At 42.2% G+C, this 24514-nt stretch overlaps 1 protein-coding gene across 1 annotated transcript; it reads right to left on the minus strand.

Moving 5' to 3' along the window:
• Positions 1-601: 601 nt before the first annotated feature.
• LOC109139843 (vinculin) lies at positions 602-24087 on the minus strand. The gene is made up of 21 exons (XM_019264794.2): positions 23920-24087; positions 13680-13750; positions 11370-11520; positions 9766-9874; positions 9175-9297; positions 8931-9091; positions 6487-6577; positions 6233-6380; positions 5519-5672; positions 5247-5422; positions 4345-4535; positions 3370-3569; positions 2722-2850; positions 2445-2594; positions 2184-2292; positions 1805-2107; positions 1589-1713; positions 1315-1500; positions 1024-1227; positions 832-936; positions 602-748 (listed from the first exon to the last, which is right to left on the minus strand). Exons 1-21 carry the CDS (start codon positions 24085-24087, stop codon positions 602-604), a joined length of 3201 nt encoding a protein of 1066 aa, XP_019120339.1.
• Between the last annotated feature and the right edge of the window lie 427 nt (positions 24088-24514).

The following is a 24514-nucleotide window of genomic DNA, read 5'->3' on the forward strand; positions in this document are numbered from 1 at the left end:
GTAAAATAATAAACAGTGTTTCTCTCTCACTTGTGATAATATAGAATAGTGTAAACAGGTGTAATACCACTGAATATATTTTGCATGTGCTTGAGCGTAGGGCTATACTGTACTTGTAACAACTCCTAAAGTTCATGTGCTTGCTATCCGAGCAAAGAGGCGAATGAATGATAGTGATCTTAAAATTTTCAGTACAAAGATATAAAAATGTACGGAGAGTCTTTTTTTTTTTAAACTTAAGGTTTGTGTTTCAAAGAGGCCAAAAACAGCCATGTATTATATCAACTCCAACCTAATTTAAACATATATATTCTAGGGATTTGTCAAAATAAGATTTAAAACACATTTTTTACACACTTTAGAAAAGAAAAAAAATAATTTCCCAGGAAGAATCTAACCCATAACTCGCACTGATAGTCCCATTGTTTACATTCTACCAGGACAGCAACTGTTACAGACAGGACATGGGACTAATACAGAAACCTTCCCCATAATAGGGCACTGATATCATAGCTCTGATAATGTATATATCTGTCCATTCAATGTCCTCCTGGACGGCTGGGTAGAACCAGCATGAAGCAGAGGAACAGTGGCCCTTCTCTTACTGGTACCAGGGGGTCTTTCTGACCCAGTGGAGGGTAAAGCCTGCATCTGTTCGGATCTTAATGGAAGCTGCCTCGGCCTCCCTGACCGTCTCCTTCACAGACTGCATCAGGTTCTGAGCATTGTGCACCAACATCTCAGTAGCCTGTCGGAGAAGAAACACAGTGATGAGGAAGGCTGTTTTGAGAAAATACGATCGGACACACTCATAACAAAGACGCTGCTCACCTGCTCTGACTCCTCTTCGCTGATGTTGGTACGACCCAACATGGTGGCCTTGACTGTGGACAGGATTTTGAGCTGAGTGCTGATGGTGGGAATGCGCTCGCACACCTGGAACAAGGTAAGAAAGTTAGATGAGATCAAAAGTTTGACGCCGAAGCAAGTTTAGTTTTAGCTGATGAAGACGACTGAACAGACCTGGAGGAGGTTAGTCCGGATACGCTTGTCAGTGCACTGCTTGGCCACTTCCTTAGCCAGCCGCGTGACTTCATCAGAGGCCTTCGCGATGTCCTTGGCGCACTGGATGAGCGCACGCTTGTTTCCGCTGCCTCCGCGCACCAGACGTGACATCTCTGCCATGAGCAAGGCCATTCGTTTGGCAGCACCGATGATGTCATTTCCCTACAAGTTACAAGAGGAACATGATCAATCTGAAAGTATGGGATTTCAAAGTAAAAGTCTGTTAATGTGTTTGCAGTGTTTGCTTACTTTGCTGGACCACTTGCGAGCTTCATCGTGGAGCTGCCTGGCAGCCACCATCATGGGCTCGTTGACCATATCACCAGCCTTCTGCTCGGGGAACTCCTCATCTTTCTCCTCTGGGGGAGGAGGCCTGGGTGGAGGAACCTCGCCCTCAGGAAGAGGAGGTTTGGGTGGTGCTGCCTCATCATTAAGCTACAAGGACAAGTGAAAGTAATTATGGTTTAGTGGTCAAAGCAGCTTCAGATGATTTTCCAAATTCAAAGTTGTTTACTTCACTTACAGTAAGCTGTTCCAGTTCAGGAGGAGGTGGTGGGAAGTCTGGCTCCTGGGGCTGGAATGCCTCCCTGACCTTTGCCACAGCACCGAGAATCTTATAACCTGAGTCCAAAAAGCCTTTCTGAAGACCTGGTGATCACAAAACAAACACATTCATCACTAATCAGAAGGTTTCACACACGCATAAAACATAACCCTAAACCCTGCGACATCAACTTACTTGGATCCTGGATGTTTCCAGCCACCGCCTTAGCATCCATCACCATAGGAGAAATCGTCTGGCTCAGTTCATCTGATGCAGCCTTCACCATCGCCCTGAATTTAGGATCCTCTGAGTTCTCCACCTCTCGCTTTGCCACCAAGAGGATACGGTTGGCTCTGCGGGCGATGCTGGTGGCACCGGCGACCAGCATCTGAGGCTGGTGGTTGGCCATGGCCACACGGCACTTGTCCAGGTCCTTCTTGATGGCCTCCTCTGAGGCGTCCAGCAAAGATTTGGTATCGATGGCCTCGTCCACCAAACCTAAAACATCCATAACATGTTAAAGAGTGGAAATAGCGATCATCAGTGAATTTACAGTGTCTTTATTGCACCTCACCTGTCATTTTCTCCACGTTGTCAATCCACTGATTCTTCATGGTTTCAAAATGCTCATATGCAGCTTGGTTTCCAGGGTTTCTCAGCAGAATACGAGCAGCAGACACCACCTGAAGAAAAAAAAACAATTAATTGTCAGTCCAAAGACAACTGTTAAAGACTTGGCTCCAGAAGCGAGAAACACTTAAGCTCCGTGACTCGCGATGCGGAGTGGAGGGCAGACACAAACGGAAACAGATATAAACACTAAACCGTGACATACTTGTGGTGTTAAGTCTCTTGTTGACTTGACGGCAGCCTGGATTCCCTCCACTGTGCTCTTGTTGGCAGTGCCGACAGCAGCAGCCTTCTCTGCTGTGGTGCCAAGCTTATTGGCGTGGTTCTCAAAGTTGGCAGCCCTCTCGTCAAAGACCTACACATGATCAAATAAAACAATTATCCAAATGGCTTGTTAGAAAGTATACAACACCCTGCCAATAAATATAACAGCACTGATGGAGGCAGATCACAGTGAGGGGCAGTGTGACTGTACCACTGACCTCATCTCTGTTGGGGACATCCAGAGGGGCCGTGGCAGCCACTGCCAGTAACTTGATGGGGGTGGTGGTGTCACTGAAGATGTCGGACACCTCCTGAGTCATCGCTTCTTGCATCTTCCCTTTCAGGTCCTGGGTGAGGACAAACAGATGTTACAAATAGTCATAAATACATTTAAGGTGACTCACTGAGATTACAGATACATGTGCTACATCAGGACTGGTGATTAAGAGATGAATTAGCAAATGTTTCAGAGCTAAACTGAGTATATGTATTCTGTAGAACCTGTTGTGAGGTTGTATTTGTATACTGTATGTCCATTTTTGGAGAATTCATACTTTTACTTCACAACAACTCATAGCTGTTGTTTACATTCAATTTGGACAAAAGGTTTCTACAAAATGCAGACTTGTAGGGAACTAAAAAACTTGTTTCACAATGAGATTATTTCAAGAGTTTTAGGGAAGTTTCTCAGCCTGTAGCATGTAATCTTTCAAATTATCTAGAAGGGTGGAAATTTTGTATATTTTTGTATTTCTTCCACCACTGATAACCAGCAGAGGGGGTTGTTTCTCCGTCTCCACGTTTGAATGCTGCCCTATCACGGTGAAGCTGCAGATCTAAATGAAAATGTGTGTGAGCAGTCTTACTTTCAAAGCCGCCTGGAGTTGCTGAGCCACAGCACGTGCCTGAGGGGAGTCTCCTTCACCGCGGGCAGCCAGGTCAGCCAAATGGGCCATGAGCTGCTCCACCTGCTCACATTTACCCAGCATCTCCTGCCTGTAAGGACCCGGCAGAGCGTTGGCCAGCCTGCGGCCCTCTGCCACCAGCCCGCGGATGGCTGCCTGGCCTAAACAGACACAAAAAAACAACATTGTCCTTGTTAATGGCTGATCACATTGGGTTAATACCTCTTTGTGCATCAATGCTAACAAACTTATGTACTCAGGACAGTCAGGACATAAATATCCCTTCAAAACTATTTAGTATATTTTTTTATCATGCCACTTCACTGTTAAGATGATTTTCTTTTTGATTTATTGATCAATCATCTAGAAAATGACCTAAATTGTGAAAAATGTCCATCACATTCCCACAGTGACATTTTCAAATTGCTTGTTTTATAGGACAAAATCCCAGAAAACCAACACCAAAAAATGTTCAAATTACAATGACATAAATATTACACCGATACTGTTTCAGCACTACTCAACTGTAAAATGAGCTTGTAAATAGCAGGGTTGTACTTCCTGCAAAGAGCAGTTAACATTAAACTGTGTGGTTTTGGTATTTTGCTGGGTGGTATCAACACTGGAGGTTAAAGAAAGCCTTGACTTCCTGTGTATTCTCTGTGTTTCTTTGAGGTAAGCACTACCTCCACTATCATTCTTAGAGCAACCAGCCTACGGCTCTTTTGTAAACTTATAAAGACGATGTCCAGGTTTGAGAGCAGGACGAGCCAAAACCAAAAGATTACAGTGTGGGGAGAGCGTGGAGTGTCGAGTACAGTGGAGAGCAACATGTACACAAAGTGTCTGGCCACAGGAGCGGTGGAAAGAATGTGAATGAGGGCGAGAGAAAGATAGAGGGATGAGGAAGTCGGAGAAGATGAGTGTCCGACTCACCAACACCGCTGTCATCGATGGTGGGATTGTCAATCCAGCGCTGTGCCTGCTCAATCTTTCCTTCCAAGTGCACAGCTGCCTTCGCAGGCCTGCTGTTGGCCACAGCTTTGTTGGTCTTGGACTGCAGATTCTGGAGAGCTGTTGCAATCTGTTTAGCCAAAGCTCTGGCTTCAGGAGTGTCACCTTTACCCCTATAAGGAAGTAAAAAACAAAAATGTCTGTGGTGGTGTTTTATTAATGAAGGCATGGCTGAAATGTGGTATGTCCATAGCCAGCTAAAATTCACACTGCCAGTTTAGTCCTAAATTTGGAGAAGATGAGAAATGTGAAAAATTACTTTGTATTTTGCAATTCCTGTTGCACAACAAAAACCCATACCCCAGTCCATGTGTACAAGGTGGAATGAGAACAGTACAAGTTCAATTGAAGTACGAAACCAGTACTCCCACAGGAAGATTAACAGGAGAACCGTTGAAGGGTAAACAGAAGAGATAAAATATTTCGCTGATCTATGTGGAAGAGAAGAACTTTTTTTTTTGAGATTTTTTTTTGGCCTTTTCAAGTTTATTGGACAGAGACACGACTGTGGGGAGAGAGAGATGGAGAAGGTGAAGAAGAGAAGGAGAAGATGGGGCGGATGCTATACCAACTGAGCTCATCGACACCCCAGAGAAAAACTCAGAAAGCATTACTCAGCACTGATTCCACAAAATGTTTCCGCATACATGAAAACAAACACTGTTTAGCACACATAGCAACAGCGATAAACAGATGTGCCTTCATGATGAAAAGTCTTGAATGATTCAAGAAATAAATTAAACAACTGTAATTAAATCTAAAAGCAGACCAGTGGGGTTAAGAAGAAGGAAGTATAAAAAAATGATTCAATATTTCCAGCTTACTGTCTTCTGAGATCAGACAGCTTGGCAGTCATGGCAGCAATCTCTCCAATAGAGCGCAAGATGTCATCTCTTTCTTTGGGGTCTTCACACATGTCTGCAATCTTTTTGGCCTCGGTGAGCAGGGCCTTGATGTTCTCTTCTCCCTCTGGGTTGGCGTTAGGGTCTGCCAGCCAGTTCTGCAGCGGCAGGAAACACACGGAACATCGTCAAGCGCTTTGCATTTTAGAGTTTTGAATCCATGTTTTGTGAGGAAAACGGCGTTAATGACTCACCTGTGCAGCATCAATCCTTTTGGCGATGGCCTGCTTGGAGTTAGTCATGGCCTCCAGCTTGCGAGCAGCATTTCCCACCTTGCCAGTAAGCACGTCGAGCCCCTGGGAGACCTGCTGTGCCTTCTGCATGGCGGCTGGGGATGCGCCCTGACCTCTGGGGTGGACAGAGAAAACACATGGATCCCATAAACTGCAGCTTTGCTACGCCTTTAAAAGGCCACACACGCGGGCTTCTATGTTTGTTTACTCAAACCCTTATGGTCCTGCTGTTTAAGAATAATATTTCCTGACTTAATGCCTCTATTTCCCGGCAAGGCTCAGAGGCATCTCTCAGTTTTCAAGGAAGTAAGTCAACCAGGGGTTAAAGTCGATTATGGATTAATGCCAGACAGCTGCTTTTAATCTAGCGTGACTCAGGGTCCCTGGTGACCATCAGATTTCATATCAGAAGGATATCACTTCCACTCTTACACACTACTGTATAATCCTCTCTAACATGCCTCACACTCTCTACCCTTTAAGGATGGAAAATGAAACCACTGTAGCATGTATCAATAAGTATATTCAATAAAAATGATTAAATATAGGCAACATCCAGTAACCGGACATGAAACTATCCAATGAAAGCAACATGGACTGCATGAAATATGGGTCATCTTGTCATAGTTATGACACATGACAGAAAATAATGTTTTTTTATAATGTATTGTTCACCTGGCCCTCATCTCAGACACCTGGTCGGTCATCTGGCCCAGAGTCTTAGCTGTGCCAAGAATATCTCTGCGCTCCTTCCCAGCGCACAGCTCACCGACTTTTCCAGCTTCATCGAGGATCTGGCGGATGGCCTGCTCGCCTGCATCCCCTAAAAGCACGACACAAAGTCGGACACATCAGTAACAAGTCAATAGATATGACTAGATTTCCAGCCCGAGGATGTGATTAGTGTAGAGGACACGGATGTTCGTTACCTGGTGGAGCGTTTGGATCCCTCAGCCAGTTCTTAGCCTGGGCCATCTTTGAGTCGATAAGCCCCAGAGCCCTCTTCATGGCCTCTGTGTCCTTTGGGTTTTAAAGACAGAATAAATGAATAACATAAAAAGGGAATCAATGCAACCAAAGAAAACAAAAAATAAATAAATCAATGTCATCATTCTATGTATACATGTTTCTCTCTACAAATTACGATCACTAGACACACTGGAGTTTATATTTTTCTCTTCAGTATTTCCTGTGAGACTGAGGTTAACACATGTTGTGTTGCTATAATTATATACTTTAGACTCATAGGGTGTCATTAGGTACTCATTGAAACTGAGCTTGGTGTGTGTGACCTCCTGAGTCAAGAAAAGCTCCAAGATCTCGTCATCGTTGTGGTCAAACCCTAGTGTTTAGTTAAAAAAACATAAAATCAAAGTCCATGTGCAGCATCGCTAACATCTGTCAGGCACAACCACGTAGCGCATGCCGTTTCCACCATTCTCCTACGTGATAACGAGCGTGTCATGTTATAAAAGCCAAACGACTCTCCGTTGTATCTCAATCAGAGTGGATGGAAATACAACAATCTGTCCAACAGCGGCTGACTCGACAATGAGTCCAGTCATTGTCTGAGTCTGCAAAACAAAGCAGAGTCCTGTAGGACATGGAGCAAAGCAGGAGACCAGAGTGGGATGAATGAGTGGTTACATGAGCTTATTTTATATGGTACAATAATAGAGATTCAGAAAACCCAAATGACTATTCATCATAATGCAGCTTGATTTTTTATTACAGAGTCCAGCAAGAGTTGTTTTAAAAAACATCCATCACAAAATATGTCCGAGTCCTCACAGAAATCCTTTTGTCAGAATGAAAGAGAACCAAAAAGTATGTTTGTTTTCGCGTAACTAGGAGTGTGGAAGCAGAGCTGAACGAGAGAGGGGGGGGGGGAACAGGAAGCACAAAGGTGTGAAGTGATGTTGCCAGAGCTGTGTGGGTGTGATAGTCTACTGTTTAAACTTGTGCAGCTGCTGTTCTGATGGTAACAATCAGTCTGTGTGAGTGACAAAGTCAGAGAAGTGAAATGTAGGATCTCTGCAAACACACATTCATTTCAGTCTATAATCAAACGCAGAATACTGTTACTCAAAAATTAGACGAGGTGTGGTCCATGGTATTAGTAATAGGGATTATGGGAAGTGAAAGGGCATGTAGAGTGTTGAAATAAAAGTTTTGATCAAATTATGTCACATCTGTTGGATTAAAGCAAAATATTATCCATTTAGACAACAAAATCCATCTTGTTTTTTTCTATATGCTCTCCTCCTGTGGCTGTCAAAGCAAGTACACACCAGGAAAGACCTTAAAAGGTGAATGCTGATTGCTCATTGATGACAGCAAAATCAATACCACGTGAGTCAGGTCAATCAATAATTAGACAGGTTAAGGACATGCATATAGTGAGGTTTAAACGACACAGGAGGAGGACACATAGATGTCAATAAGTTATGAAGCAAAACAAATCAAAAAGGGGGCAAAAGAATACTGCATATGTCAACAATTCAGCAAGTCAACCTGCTTAACACTTCAATAAATCACATTCCATTAGCAGTACAAACGTATTCGGACTGCTAATTTACTCTTTTAATAGTCGACCTCGCTATTGATGAGCACACAATGGCACCACAAAGCAGACAGCACACACATCTGTCAGACATGCTGCCGCACAACCAAGGGGGGCGAGAGAGGGTAAGGCTTACCTTCTACAGGGAGTGAAGGGAGAAAGGAAACGGTAAAAAGAAAGGACATGAATACAAATGTTGAACTGGACATACCAACTGAGAGCAACAACAACAACAACATCAAAAAATATAAAAAAGCGTCACGGAAAGAAAAGGGTAGCACAGGAAAAGAGTTATCTGAAGAGTGCCGACACAGGAAGGAAGAAGAATGTGCAAAGAAGAAGCAGAAACAACAAAAGTACACAGAAGATTAATCATCTACCAAGAGACACAGAGAAAGTCAAAGCATTTCTACTTTAATTAATGACTGTACGTAACCTTAAACTATAGCAAAAGCATGTTTCAAACCTGTCAACCTTGAAACAAAATCCATGCCTTGTTAAGAAAGGAAAATATATACATCGAATGAGAATCACTCCAGAATCTCTTCAGTCTGCAGCCTCCTGCCAAAAGCATTCTGGGAGCGTGTGAGAGCACAGTGGGTAGCCGACAAAATTAAAATTTTTGCTCACACAGACTCTGCTTCCAGCTGTGATCCACAAAGAATGCATAAAAACAAAGTGTAAACACTCAAAAGGGCAAAGTCTCGTGTTCCTTATGTATATTTAAAACACAACAGTGTGTGTGCATGTGACATTGAAGGCCATGGACAGACTGAGGTGAAAGCAGGGACAAGCGTTTCTTGTACATACCTTGTTAGCCCAGGCGTCCTCGTCCCAGGAGGTAAGCTGCAGCACTCTGATGATCTCGTTGATCTCGGCGCTCATCTTCTCAAAAGTGAACTCACGGTTCTTCAAGGCTTCCTCCACGCCCTGGCTGCCAGATGTCTTGGTTGTCACAAAGATTTTGATACCTTAAAGACAAAAAATAATGTGAAATAAACAAAAAAGAGCAACAAGCAATACCTAGGAATCCCCTCTTCATGAAGATGATTACCTGAGATGAGGATGGGCAGCAGCTCTTTGACTGTGTTCATGGAGTTGACCAACATCACGCGGTGCTCCTGGTGCGTCAGCTCCTGCTGTCGCTCGTCTATCATCTTTGCCATCTTTGTCATCCCTGGATACAAGCAAGAAACCAGAAGATCATGAAATATGATTGGATGTATTTCCAAAATAAAAACCTTTCAGCGACTAATAAAACAGACTTGTTTTAGCCTGAGGATAATTTTGGACCTTCTCTTAAGAGCTTTAGAGAATTTAATCAACATGTGGAGGAGCATGTAATCCTTCAACTAATCTGAAAACATAAGACCCCTTGAAATTGGAGGTTGGGGGATTTACTGTTGCATAAATAATTCAACAATGTGATGGACACTTCTTTAGATTTATATTTTATGCTGCTGCTACACATTTTAGAAGAATACAAAGCTTTTACTTGTGATTAAGTATTTTGGCACGGAAGAATTACTGCTTCTACTTTTTTTTGGGTACTATTTTCACCACTGCAACAAACTCTGTAAAGTGTCAACCAAGACAGGAAATCCTTAAGATACTGTCAAGATTTCAAGACTGTATCAGCACTGACCTGGCCCCAAGTTCTTTGTGTATGTGATCAAGTCCTCCATTGACTCCACCACCTCAGCCACTGTCAGGTACTCCAGGATGCCTTTGCACACGCGGATAATTTTGCGGACCTACGATAAATGACGGGATAAAACGACAACAAAAGCCGATTGAAAAACAATGTGGTATTCCCAGAGAAAGTGATTGTGTATACACAGCCCCCCCCTCTTCCTGCTCACTCTTTAATTACACTCTGATAATGCTGCCTACTGACATTCCAGCCTTTTTGTCCCCAGCTTTATGTGGATTGCTGGAGTCACCACTCATGCTTATACAGAGCAATGCCTGAGCTGCACTGGGAAACATGATGGCACCGCTGACAGATGACTCCTGCCGAGTCCTGCTGACTACTGCAGACAGCACTGGGACGCCTGATGTCTGCTCCCAGAGAGCTGATGTGCAACTTTATTCTACTCTCCATCCCTGAGAGGGCCTGATAGATGATACTCCTGCCTGGTTCAAGATTTAAGAAGTGTTTGTGTGAGAAATATGGAGAGTTCCACAGACGTGTGGTATATTTATCTACCTCCCTGTCTTCATTATAAGCTTTTACAGTGCCCAAGAGGAAAGCAGGAATGGATACTGTCCTTGTATCAGAACAGTCTGTGGCAGCAGGTCCCTGCTATGCTGAAGTGTCCATTAAAAAGACACTAAAGTCCTTTCAGGTCACTGAAAATCAATTGTACAACCTTTAACGCAGTCACAAGTATATTAGTTTTGTTCTGTCCATTTCTCAACTTCTGTTGCCTGGCAGTGTTTGATTTAAGTCAATGTATACCCACAACTTTCTATGACACAAAGACATCTTATTTACAGCCTGACAAATACTTACCTTTATTGTTAATAAATGAGGGCAATTGTCAATCAAAAAAACATTTAACTTGAATTAAAGTTGAAATTAAGGTCAAATGTCCATAAATATGCTGTGTACAAAATATGTATCACCCTTTCTTTTTGCATGCTCACTGTATATTTTACTTGCTAAACCTCGTTCAGTGTTAGGCTCCCTCGGTGTTGCAGCTGACTTGCATTCGTAGCTTGCCATTGTTGTATATGGTTGCACTGCAGGTCCTCAGCTTATCACAAATACTGCTTCCTGCTTTTGTTTATGTTTAGAATAAGCCGAGCACACGAGAAATGATGTCATATTGAGGCATTTTCAGTCATGTGAAACGTTATCTGGAAAGCATGAGGCCAGTCCAAGAAAAGAATAAATAAATCAAAGCACGTGTAAGCGTTCACCATTTTGCACCAATTCTTTATTAATGCGCTGGGAGATCTCCAGAGCGCAAGAGGCAAAGAAATCAATTCCTCCACTGTCAGGCATCTCAATAAAGCATTATTAAATTCACATGTGTTTCTGAAGTCGGGGCACAAACGCATCCTGAAAAATGTAGGAAATCACTATCACATGGATGAGTTGTGCTAGAACACACCAAACCTCTAAAACTGGAGATATCTATCTAACAGTGTCACCTCCTTTCCTGTAAAGTCTTCCCTGACAACCTGCTGATTAACTGACTTTTCAAATAAAATAAAAGAAAGAAAGAAAGAAAGAATGAATACCTCAGCCTCATCAAATGTCAGGAGAAGGTCAGAGGTCCCGGAGAGGATTCCCCGGGAGCCATCGATGAGGTAATCCCGAGCAGGCACAGAGTATGGATCAGCTTTCAGCATGGAGGCAGCCTGCACCAGCTTAGTGCACGCATTCTCCACTCTGTGGAAGAGCAGAAGACGATTAATTTAAAGAAAGAAAAAAAAATCCTCAAAACAAGTCATGCCGATAATATGAAGCTCTTAAAAAAGCCAGATGGAAATTACGCATGAAAACAGCAAAATTGCCTACAGCAGAAACAGATGGAAGCTTTGGGATACAGATAGCCATAACATACGATAGCTGAACTGCTGTCTAAGCGTGACTTTTTAAAAAAAAGTTTACTCGTCTTTTTTTAAACAAATACTAACGCGAAAGCCGATGGAGTTAATCCCAGATGATTTTCTACAACATCTTCCAGGGGTTAAATTGGAAATAAAGAAGGCGGCGGTCCTCTCTACACCTTTAGTCAAAGCCTAAATCAATAATTCTTTACATTTTTTTTACAGTGTATGACTCTAAAATGACACAATGTGACTAGATTTGAACCGATGCTGGGTGTTATCAAAAATAACTAACACACGACAAAAATGAATATATTAAAGAAAAAAAAATTCACACGGTTCACAGGTGGTTCACACTTCACTTCACTGTGATGTTACACATCCTACTACTATTTTTAGCAGTCATATCGAGGAAGCGTTGATAGGTAGGTGTTGCACAAACTGATTAAAAGAAGTGAAATAGAGTGTTTTGGGACTTTTTGAGGTATCGAAACACAATGTTCTCACAGAGTAAACTGTGTGTTGTGGTACTGTTACCCTGAAGGGAGTCTGTAAGAAACAGACAAATAAAGTGAGCTTGAATGTTCGTTCTGAACTGACCTGAGTTAAGTTTTTTTGTCAAAAAGCAGAATAAATGAAAGCGGATGGGTCAGTCATTTTATTTCTCAAAGAATTCTTGAGTGAGTGTGATATGGGCAAACTTTTAACTGTTTTAAAGGTTTGGAGAGATAAGAATAGAGGGTGTTGTGTGCTGTACAGATTATAAAGATACATTTCTGACTTGTGATTTCGGCTGTATGAATAAAACTGACTTGTGACTTTAACTCAATGTGCATCTGCAGCTTGAGTATAGAAATCACTTGCTCTAACAGGATATGATTTGGAGGAGGTGGAGCTCCACTCCAGCTGGCTCCAGCCCAATTTAACCCCTGTTTCCACAGAAATGTCAATGATTGATAGTTGCCCCGCTGGGTGTGATGCACTCGGTGAACTGCAGAGCAGCCAAACCTGCAGGCTCAGTCCTTCGATTCAGCGTCATACATGCCACCTGCATAATATCATAACAGCCATATTGCACATCGAAACAGGCAACAAGCCAAGGGTCGACATATGTTCTCATCCCCATACTATATTGTCCAAATGTTGCCATAGTAACAAGGGATCATGATTGCTATTTTCCACATTTTTAGGTATTGCGAAGGGGCCAAAAAAAGAGGAGCTCAGTTTCCATTCTTCTGAAGGAGCAAGTCTCCTGCAGGATAAAGGATAATGTATGTGCATGACATCAAGGTTGACATGAATGTGTGTATGTCTTTGCAGAGCCAGCCAGCAGTGCCCTTCAGCGTGCACTAGCGAGAAACAGCCATGCATTAACCGGATCCCGTCAGACACTATATTTAGTGAAGGAGACGCATTCCAGCACATGTGCTGATGGATGACGACAGGGTGACGATGTGACTTCGAGGCGCCAAATGTGTGGAGCCTGATGACCTGCGCCTGCCAATGCGTTTCATCCCTGACCTTGGGCGGGGGGGAGGCTGTGATATGAACAGACAGCAGCTGGGCACGAGTTAATGATTTAGCTGATGTGGAGTGAGTCAGGACAAGAAATACACTGAATAAATATGTACATCTCTCCTCTTCCACATGTATACGTAAACCCTCTTGTGTGTTTTATGTTTTTAAACATAAACCAAGCCAGCAGCAGCCCTTATATATGAGAACATGGATGAGTTTGTTGCCCTTTAGGGTAAAGGAACTCCTCCGCGCGCAAAAAAGTATTTATGTTACACCAGGGCAAGATTCTGAGGCACTTAACATGCCATGTCTGACCTTTGCTTGGGCACAACCAGCCATTACTGCAACAGATAAAGAGAGAAAGAGAGCCAAAGAGAGGCTAGTGGGTTTCACATACTGTAGAGAGAGAAAGTATTTCATCGAAATACATTTGTCACTGTATGAAATTGACGTCTATAAAAGAGAGCTGTCTGTGCTTACTTGATAAAAGCTGGTGGCATGTCTCTTTTCATGATCTGGTCCTCTGTGGTTTGTACAGTCTCCTTTCCCACCTGGAAAACACAGATTCAAATCAATGATGATTTAATGGAACACGTTTTGATGAAATAAAGAGGTGCTTTAACATATCAAAGACATGACACGCCATTTACAGTCCTTCATTCTTAACAGGAAGACATTCTGTGCAGGTCATTTGTCCATTGCTGCATCAGCACATATGCCGTACAATCACATTCTTGCAACAATTTCGAGTTGTGTGAGGACTGAAAACTGTGGCAGGTGACCCAGATCTTTATATGAGATCAGGTTAAGTGTTTTAATCAACTGAAACATTTAAAACTGAGCCACCATGCCGTGAATCATTGCAGTAAATGACATTAGATGATTGTAACATTATTCTTTGGATAGCTTTGCCTTTTTTTTTCACATCGTGGCTTTATGTGAAACCAAGATAAGTCATGTGCTGATGTCAGTTGACTGCACTCATATTATATTATTGATTCAAATGCTGACTGAAAACATATTTATTTGAATCAGGTTTTTATTAAATGTCAAACAGAGATTGTGTTTCTTTGGACGCCTCATCGGAGCACTCTCTGCTGACAGCACTGATGATGTTAGGAAATAGAACAGATAATACATATTTCTGGATGCTTGGACAGTTTCAGTTCCTTCTCAAATATAGTTCAGATATTCAACCGTTATAGATCAGTACACAAGATCAAACTGCAGTTACTATAGAAACAGCACTGATACTTGTGATTCTACTTCAGTTGAGTTACAAACAAGATTTGAAACCATGGTATAAACATGATAATGCAATATAGATGCAAATGGATTTAGCCGAGTTCCATTATCTCCTTATATTGGCAGAATTGTCATGAACTTAATAATTGGTTATGATTTTGACAATTAAACTGCAAATTACTGGGTTATAACAAAATCCAGATCCGTTCATTGATGTTACAAAAGAAGTAATGCTTTAACTTTACCCCCTGTTTTTAGAAAGATGCTTCATGTTGTTTCTTCATTGATGAAAAGTATCTCTGTCATATTTAGATAGTGGTGAAGGTGGCACTAAGGGTGGTCAAACACCCCCCCCACCCTCGTCTCAGCGCTGATGACTAGTTCATCAGTCATGAGGATTTTGTATCAGTCAACACTTTAAGCTTGGGCGCTATGTTTCAGAGGAGTTGGCCCAGTTGCGCTGCCTGAGAAATATTCAGTTTCCAAACTTTTATGCAATTTGAGCGCACATAATATACATCAATAGCATGTCATATGCATGAGTAAAACTTTGTTACCACAACATTCCCCCTAAGGGAGTTTTGTCTTTAATCATGCAGTTTTCCAGACTGACGTCCTGTTACTTGTCCAACGCACCATTATTTCAACAAGGCAGCTGCTGGGGGGATGCCAGGCCTCGGTACAGTTATAATGTGTAAAGCAGCTGAACGCCTCCTCTCCCTCAAATGCCAAAATGACTCACCTCCCCCATCATGACCTCAGCTCTGTAGGGAGACACGACTCACCCACGTTGAGCCGCCATGGGTGAGAGATCACAGGCGTTCATGCCGGGACATGGATCACGCTGACTGGGTCAAATGAGCTACATCCATACCCAACAGGGAGACATTAAACCATTTTCTTTTACATTATTATAACAAATATTAACTACATGAGGGATTACCTCACTGTCACATAAATAATTTATATGTTTCACTGTGTTGAACACCGCTGCACAGTCCTGTACCTACTAAATAACAGGGTATAAGCTGGTCAAGGTTTACTTGATGTCCATTTTAGGCATCATAAAGAATACAAGGTGGGAATGAGTGCGGAAACAGTTTTGTAAAACAATTTTTACAATTGGTGGATTGTTTTGGTCATTTAGTAAATGAGCTTGAGTCATTTATATAATTGGAAATTTCATATCTTTGGGTTTTGGATAGAAGGTCAGACAAAACAGTAATTAAGGCATTACACAAGGCTCTGGGAATAGTTAATGGCACTGTTTAGGCACTATTTAAAGATATTTTATAGACTAAACAATTAACAGAATAATCATAACATAATCAAGCAGCTCTACTGGAAATTATTTTAAAATAATTTTACGTAGATTGTGCTTTTCTTTTGGAGATTTTGGATGTAGTCTTGATGCTGTGTCCAGCACTCCCAGAGAGCTTGTCAACGTGTCCAGCTACAGGCAGTAGCAGAGTCATTCCAGGTGGTTGACGTGGAGGCTGTAATGGAGCAGAGCAGACATACATCTCCTCACTCTCTTTTCACCAGACCGGAGGGACTCACTGACTAACGGTGGGGTTATAAATTAGGGCCAAAGGTTGTGCCGAACTAAAACTGGAGCTTAGCAGAGGCTGTCCATCTCGTAGAGAAGTGGCAGCATTCGTATACCACCCTTACATTCCACCAATGAGTGGCTCTGAACAAAAGCCAAGAGTAACAACTAAAGCTGTTCTGTCCCGTTCAACTAAAGGGCAGCAGATGTGGGATATAGAGCACTGATGGGGTAGTAAACATAAGTGAAGGGGGGGAGGAAGTCCCACAAAGACCTTATAACCTTGCCAACACAACAGAACACAGTAACTACCCTTAAGAAAGTAATATACCTCTCCTGCCTTGTGACTAATATACAAGCAAGAGGTGTTGCCAATGTATGATACATATTTTCACTGACTGACATTGGAGGACAACTTTTCTAAGACACTGAACTGCAACTCTGACTGAAAAACCTGCTTGAGTAATCTCATAGCGGCACAGTTAACGCAACCCTAACATTTATATGAGATCAAGTCAAGTTTAGACATGACCTAATCTGAACAAAACGAGAGAAGACAGACTACATTATAGGCCAACAATGTGGAGGCCAAAAGCGGAGTGCAAGTTGTGTTTAACAAGTGCCGAGTCGCCCACAAAACATCGTGCAGAAGTGTGTGAAACCAAGCAGAGTTGAGACTTTTTGGTGCTGTACTCAAGAAGGTCAGTGCTGTCTTCCTTTTCCTCCTCCACAGGGATTTTCTCCCTCCTGTCTGAAGTTCAAACACAGTCTGCAGTCCAACAGCGATCCAAACAATTCGCTGTAAAAATAGAACTGTGGCCCAAGTTTATTATTGTTGTTGTCAAGCAGCTCATGATTGGCCTGGCCTTTCCTCGCTATTTTGAGCCTCTGACAAAATTTTGGACCACATGCTTATGATAGAAACACTGACCAGGCTTGACATTAGGGCTGCAACTATTGATTAATCTGTTGGGTTTTGGGGCGTTAAACATTCATAGTTTACTCTACACCATCTGAAAATTTCCATCTGTAGTTCCAGAAGTCCCGTTGCATCTTCAAATTGCACATTTTGTCTGACTAACACAATTGATCTGCTTTTTGCCTTTATTTGGTAAATGATAGTGGAGACAGGAAACAACACCGGGGAGAGGGTAAAAGATGACGCAAGGACGTACAGTGTCAACTCAGCTGAAACCCGTGGGCCAAAACCACAACACAAATATCCTGTTCCTTCAATAGATTCGAGTAAACCACTTTAAGGAAGGGCAGTTGTTCACTTCCACCTTCTTTTTAAAACCTTTCATTGATTCAGTGTCATCCTTTTCCAAGCTGTCACATACCACACTACTGGCTGACACTCTCATTTACCATTTGTGTCTGGAGTGGAAACACTGACACTCCCTTTTACCATCCGGGAGCACTGTGTTGAAACTCTGTTGTGAAGTAGCTTGATAAAGTGGCCGCTCCTTCAGAACAGACTCGGCTTTGTTGACAGCAGCCCATCGCTCTGCCGGGAGAAGAAAGGCCACTCTGAAAGCCTCAAGGCTGCCCAAGACACAGCCTGCCTTTCACATGTTGGGTAGTTTTAGCACAATGCTGTGTTAGTCATGGTGACCACTAAAGATCTATGATGGCAAATTTCTGGCAAGCACAGTCACTGCTGCCCTTAGTGATGTCCTACAAATAAACTCTACGTTATTCTGCAGAGGTTTAGTCCTTCAAAGTGCAACTCGGACACCGATTCCCACCCAAAAGTGACTTTGTACTGCAATCTGATGAGGCCTGCTCAGACAAACTGATGGCGCAGCACTCCATTAGCTCTCAATCAATAGTCTCAAAAACCAGCAAGTGCTGCTTTCTGAGATATCAAATGACATCTGACTAATAATGACTCAGAGGGTCATCTGAGAGGTTCTATTAAAGGCCAAACCCTTGATTTATACAGCCGTCAAGTGGTGTCAACATGGTCTTATCAATTTGATTCAGGAAGTGGCTACAGAAGGTGAGCCAAAGGCGATGAAAGTCACAAATCAAATTCCCTGCTTGGTTAAGGCGAAACGGACCATGCAGTCAGAGAGAATATATCACAACTGTCCATCTCATGTTACAGGAGCTTAGCAGCTCATACAGAGTTACCGGGGAGGGGCACTCATCAGTGTGAATCCTCCTCATAAAAAGAAGAGTTAGTCAATGCAAAGTTCGTCATGGATGAGCTGTCATTTTTCTCAAAACTTGCTGCACAAAGATTACTTTTTTTGGCTTTTTATGCCTTTATTGATAGTACAGCTGAAGATAGACAGGAAGCAGGGGGCAGAGAGAGGGGGAGTGACACGCAGTAAATTAGGCGTCCGATGCGGGATTGGAGCCGGAGCCAGCTGCAGCGAGGACTATGCCTCCACACACGGGGCGGCCGCTTAACCCACTACGCTACCGACCGCCCCCCACAAAGATCACTTTATTACATTTACTAAGGTTTGGGGAGGTAGAGACAAGAACACACCCAGGCACCCAATCAGGGTTGCAACGGATGATAAACCTATTTATCTTTTAAATCTTTCAGTGTATTGTAGAACTACCACTTTGTATAGTTAAATACGCATACCTACAATTTAAAACTCGCAAAGAGTAAAGCAATTAGTCTTATTATTAGAATTTTGAGTTCTGTTCCATAGATGGCAAAATTATGGATGAATGTGGTGCTTGAAATAGACCAATACTCACCAATAGGGAACACAGACTTATTACTCAGTGATGACACTTTCTAATGAGTGTATGTACACGTGATACAAGCCATACTGGCCTGTTTTCTACTTGAAAGAAGCAGCTGCTAAGTGAGGTACAATATGTGGTCTAATTCAGTTGGGAAATGGCTCAATAAAAACTATATACGAATGCTATATTTATGCTCGCCCTTCTGAAATCCTGGCAGCTACTTTTTGTGAGTAAGCACAGGATAGAAGAAAGATTTCTCTGACTTTATAAAATCCAACACAGGGTACATGGTTCCTGCTCCAACAAAGTGTTTGTTCTCAAACTTCACTATTTTGGAAAATGTGACAGGCCAACTGCATTGTCTTCTTTGTCATGGTGTGCAGCCATAACCATCTCGCTGCAGATGGAGAGGGGTTTCCCCTTCATTGGCTCACACTCTTGTTCCCGAGTGGGGCCGACAGCTGCCAGGTCTTCCTGACTTGGCTTCCTGCATTTCCTCATCAATTCTCTCACGCACTCCTCCGTGTCCTCTTATCCGGACACATTTTCATCCCAAAAAAAAAAAAAGAAATAGACTGCATGTGCGGTTTGAATCCATAACATAACAATGTGTTTCTGTAAAGACTAGATTATGTTTTCATTGGAGACAAACATTTCAGACTCTATGAGTCTTTCCTTGTATTGTTGCCAAGATGACAGAATTGTATAATGCTGCATGCATACAGCATGAAATGATTTCCCTGGACGAATCACAGGAAGCATTAATACAAGGCAATAGGAAGTGTTTTCTTTTGTATGCATATAAGCACTTTAACTAATGAACACTTTTGTTTCCCGTCTGTAAAGGACATAAAGAAGTAGGTCTTTGAAATTACTGTTCGAGAGCTCATCGCACGCTGATCGACCATACCTTAGAAGTTAAAAACATTCTCATGCTGTATTTCTCTCAAACTTTCAGAGGTTAAACACTCCACACAACTCAAAGACTACAGTTGTGCCCAACTTCCAGTATTTGCATTTTTTGGTGTTGTTGCATAGAGCACAGTGGTATTTCATAACTGAAACAGCATTTGCATAATATGGTACTTTTTTTAAGATCAGCTGTACAGCTACTGAGTAATCTGCACACAGAAGCATATATACAAAACATGTAAGCCTGTGCAATCTGTGCAAACCGGAAGGCTAACACTTACTACTTCATCCGCTCCAGGAGTGTGCATCACTGGCATTCTTTCCTATTACAAAAAGGAGCTATAAAAACAATGAGCTACAACTGGCCTGACATAAAAAGGGCCTGTGTAGTTAACTCAATAGAATGACTGCTGACACACAGCAACATGTTGTTCTTCCATTTACCACAGTAGGGAAAATACCTAAACCTCTTAATATAAGCATTCCTGTGTGTGTGTTTAGCTGCGATGCCTCATGTAATGGTTAAAAACATTTCAGCTCCACGTTCTCAGCTTTAAATTTGAAAACCTGACAGGGATGAGACAAATCTAGACTGCTCCACCAACCACCAGAGATGCATGAAATTACAGGACAAACATTGGTTTCTTACATCGTGAGCACATTTAGGCCCTGTTACCAAGTTAGTTATTTATCTTAGTTTATGTCATCATTGCACAAGACATTGCTGCAATGGCGTATGGTTTGTTTATTGCACAAGCATTGAAGACAAAGCCTGTCAGACCTATCTAAACGCACCATTTACCCAGAGTTTTATTGACCAGAGATACCCACATCCTGTTAGTTAAGACCAGTTTTATGCTGCAGCTTTGTATCACACACAGATATTACAGACATGAACAGTTGTGTGAACACTTTTCTCAGAGGAAAAAATGATAATTGTACTTAATATTTTAAGAAAATTGTTCATTCAAAAGATCAACTCAACCCCCCACTACCCCCCTCTGAGCAGAGACGCATTCCTGCTTGCTGGGAATTCTTCAGATTCCTCACATTCATCTTTAATTGAGGTCATTGTTTCAATCAGGAAACACTGAAGTCAGAAATGCTGAGCACTTGTGAAGGGGTCTCGGTTAGAGCGACTAACCATTTGACTCACACTGGTTTGTGGTCATGCTGCGTTTAAAATACTGGGTCAGTTTATGGGAGCTGCATTTTTTATCTCCATGCATCTGGAATGATAAGATTAGGCCTTTTGAGATTATTAATTTAAAAAGGTCTACACATTTATCACAGTGGGTGCACCAGATCTCATCAGACTCAATCATCCGAGCGCATCCTGAAAGCTTGCCTTCCTTTTTTTTGTCTAGCAATCGAAAGCAACCATCAGAATATGTCATTTCAAAAGTACAATCATTTGTCATCCAAAATCCCCCTTGATCAAGTGTTTAGCTTCTGGCTCAAGATATTTTGAACAGAGTTCAGGAAGGAGGAAGTCTCTGCAACATGTGGTTTTTCTGAGCAACATGGACAATGAGGTAAATAGCTTTCCTTTGACACAGCCCCTCCCTGAGCATGTCTAGAGAAATTCAATTAGACAGACTCATCCCTCTCCCCTGCGAGGATTCACTTGAGGCTCCAGTAGATGTTTACCAGACTCACTTAAACTGCTAACAGGTGCAAATGACTAAAGATGCTAGAAATCCAAGATTTTAAAATGAATAAAACTTGCAAATGCAAAAGTGGAAAGTTTGAAGCAGAGTCATGTTTCCTGAGAATATTCAACCGTGACTACTAACAAAGAACTCAAAGATAAGAGACACAGACTGCGTTCATTTTCTTATTTGAGCTCTGCGATGTATGACTCACAGGACCGGTGGGATTGAAACCAGAAGAAATTACATCTGATCCTGAACTTCAATGAAAACATAACACTGTCCATGTTGTAATGTTGCTACGGCAACTGGAAATAATTACAAGTCCCATCCATTCATTCATGCCACTGTTGGAAACATCTGATCACAATTCAGAATGTTCAGAGAGGCTGGACCGTTTCACCCCCAGGCTACGCTCAAGTTGGACAGCACATCTGATGCTAACAAGAACTCCATTAATCAGTAACAATATAGTGTTTTTTTATTTGAAGCTGCATTCGATTTTCAAGCCGCTTTGACGGCAATAAACTTTCAAGCAAGCTGATGTGTTATACGATCAAACATCTTCCATAAGTAGCATCGATGAAGTTTAAACAGGCTGAAGACTTCTCAGCGGCTTCATCACTGCAAGCAATATACCTTTCGATTCATTATTAATATATAAAAGTACAGATTAATGGAACTTTTAGCACTATTGCAATATTTTCCACTTTACCGAACACACTTGAACTTTGCATCTGAGCAATGTTTAAAATGAGAAATGCCTTCGAAGGACAGATTTGTAGATGAATCTTCAATAACCCTTCAACAACGCTGTTATACTTTACATCCAGATCGCTTCATGATTCGTACCCACATCTAATTACAAACCTAAAAAACATAATTGGTAAGCAACTTTTACCATATATTCAAGTCAAAGGTTTTACTATGTGCAACCAAGAACTGTTATCCAAGGTATTACTGCAGTACGCTTTGGTAGAGGGTCTTCTGCCAACATATAACATCAAAATCCATATGCAAACAACTCTCTATAATGCACCTCAGAGGAAGGAAGTCTTGTGGGTGTAGACAATTATACACACAATGGGGCACAAAACTATAGTTTGAGAGTGGGCACTGAGGAAAAACAAAGGCTTAAGAATTAAGTCAAGCAGCTAGAAAATGTTTATGGACCATAAACTGCTGCTTAATGGTAGGCAATACCTCTAAACAAAGAATTCCTTTTCTGACAGGAGACGCCAGAGCAATTGTCCAAATTTATCACCCAACAACTGTCAGAGGCTCTGTGCTTGGACCAGAATGACAGCGAGGACACCACACAGGAACCAAGACTGCCTGAATTTAGTCTTTATCTCTTTCCTTTCCATGCAAGCAACAATATCTAACATCCTCTGTATAGCTCCTTCTTTCCTTTCTAAGAAACATTCCATGTACTGGTTTGTGTGTCAGGCTAACATTGTCATTTCCTTAATTGTTACCATGACAGTTACAGTGCAGCTCGATGCAGCTTGTGGTTAGGTTTATTCTAAAATATGCACGAAAACCACGGCTGCATCTGGTCAAGAGGTGAACATCAATTTAATGTTTTTAAAAAGTGCATAATTGATAGCCCGAAAGACATTTTAACTGCTTTGTGTGGGTAGAAAAACATCACGGGCACCGACTAGATGTGATGATGTATGAGCACTTAGTGCCATAGTGGGTAAAGAATGAGTCACAATTACAGCTAGCGTATGTCTACCATGGAGGTTATATTTTTAGTTTAGTTCACTTGTTTGTTGGCAGGTTCAGTTCTGGTTAAACCTTGTGGTTCTGGGTTCAAATGATCAGTTCATGTTCATTTTGATGCGTATTCTCTTTCTGACTTTGTCCAGACCTGCAGTATTCACTGTTGACTGCACATTTCTGCTATCATACCTATTAAAATGGGGTCACAGTTATCAAAATACATTATGTAACCACAGTTTTTTTTTGCATAAGTAATATACAGCTGAGGTTCCTAATCAGGCCATCCAAACTGATGTGTGTGCACATAATTGTCCTGTTAGTGTCCTATCTTTTTATTTCATTGCATTAGACAGAGCATAGACAGCTGACGTGAAATATGACTTCACATGAGTGAGCAATCATTTCTGATAACTGTCCCATGCAGAGCCTGATTGCAAAAAAAAACTGCCCCACCTACTAAAGTGATTTAGAGAACTGAGGTTTGAGGTTCATTCATATTCTCATTCACAGCCATATTCAGTGACAACCACTTGAACCAGTTTCTTTAAATGGGGGGGAAAGAAAGGGAGTGAGTGCAGCCTGCTCCAGCACCTGGTTCATACATACAAGCAGCAGTGCCTACGTCAAGATATGGCAGTCAGGCAGATACAGGAGGAGGCAGGGCATAGTTTCAAGGGGAAAAGGGCGTCACTGCCCTTTGCCCCGAGTCAAACAACTCCAAGAAACTTTCCTTAGCATGAATTAAACCGCTCTAATATTAAAAACAAACGAACGCAGAGCAAGGCTGCGTTTGTCATTTCGTTCGTTTAATTCGAGAGTGGACGGTGGCGGGACAAAGAGCAGCGACAGGTAGCCTACAAAACACCCGTTGGGGCAAGCCTTTACTTTTAGGTATAATTTTAAATGGAGGAAAGTTACTCACCCGAACAAGGTTGCTAACAGCCGCCTGTACGGCAGCCACCGGTGCCGTCAGATCTGGGATAGCTTTCCCGTCAACTTCACCTTCTTCGTGCATAATCACCAGATGGGATATCTGCTGAGCCACCGGCTCCAGGATACTTTCTATCGTTTTCGTGTGAAAAACCGGCATTGTGGCAACTTTTAGAGCACTATCCAAGAGAAAAACAAGTCAAGCTCCTACCACCTAAGGTAGTTTTCTCCCAAACCCCTTTTACAAAAGCCTAAAATAGCTTTCTCTACCCCCTCCAGGACAGTTTCTCTCTCCGGTATGAAGACTACAACAACTCCCGTGAAACCGTCAACGTAAAAAAAAAAAAAAAGAGCTCCCAGCCTGAGAGAGGGAGCACCAACCTACGGCGTCACGCACGTTGGTAACCCCCGTCTGACCAATCAGCGAGCGAGAAGGCGAGTTCCACAGCGTCTGATTGGTGGACATGAGTGCCGCTCTCTCTCTCTCTCTCAGCCACCTCCCGCTTTAAATACAGGCGAGTTTGCTAGAGCTCCTGAAATTACGTAATAGATTCTCATGCCCTAAAAAGGGAAATATGTGTCTACTG

The sequence above is a fragment of the Larimichthys crocea genome, chromosome XVI (genome assembly GCF_000972845.2).
Source record: "Larimichthys crocea isolate SSNF chromosome XVI, L_crocea_2.0, whole genome shotgun sequence".
NCBI classification, from domain to species: Eukaryota; Metazoa; Chordata; class Actinopteri; family Sciaenidae; genus Larimichthys; species Larimichthys crocea.

Excerpts from the sequence above, each read along its gene's own strand:
- LOC109139843 (XM_019264794.2), bottom strand. The coding sequence starts at position 24,087 with ATGCCGGTTTTTCACACGAAAACGATAGAAAGTATCCTGGAGCCGGTG. Across the intron at positions 5,673-6,232 it reads GTGTCTGAGATGAGGGCCAG|AGGTCAGGGCGCATCCCCAG; the intron begins GTGAACAATACA and ends TGTCCACCCCAG. Across the intron at positions 2,595-2,721 it reads ATGTCCCCAACAGAGATGAG|GTCTTTGACGAGAGGGCTGC; the intron begins GTCAGTGGTACA and ends GATCATGTGTAG.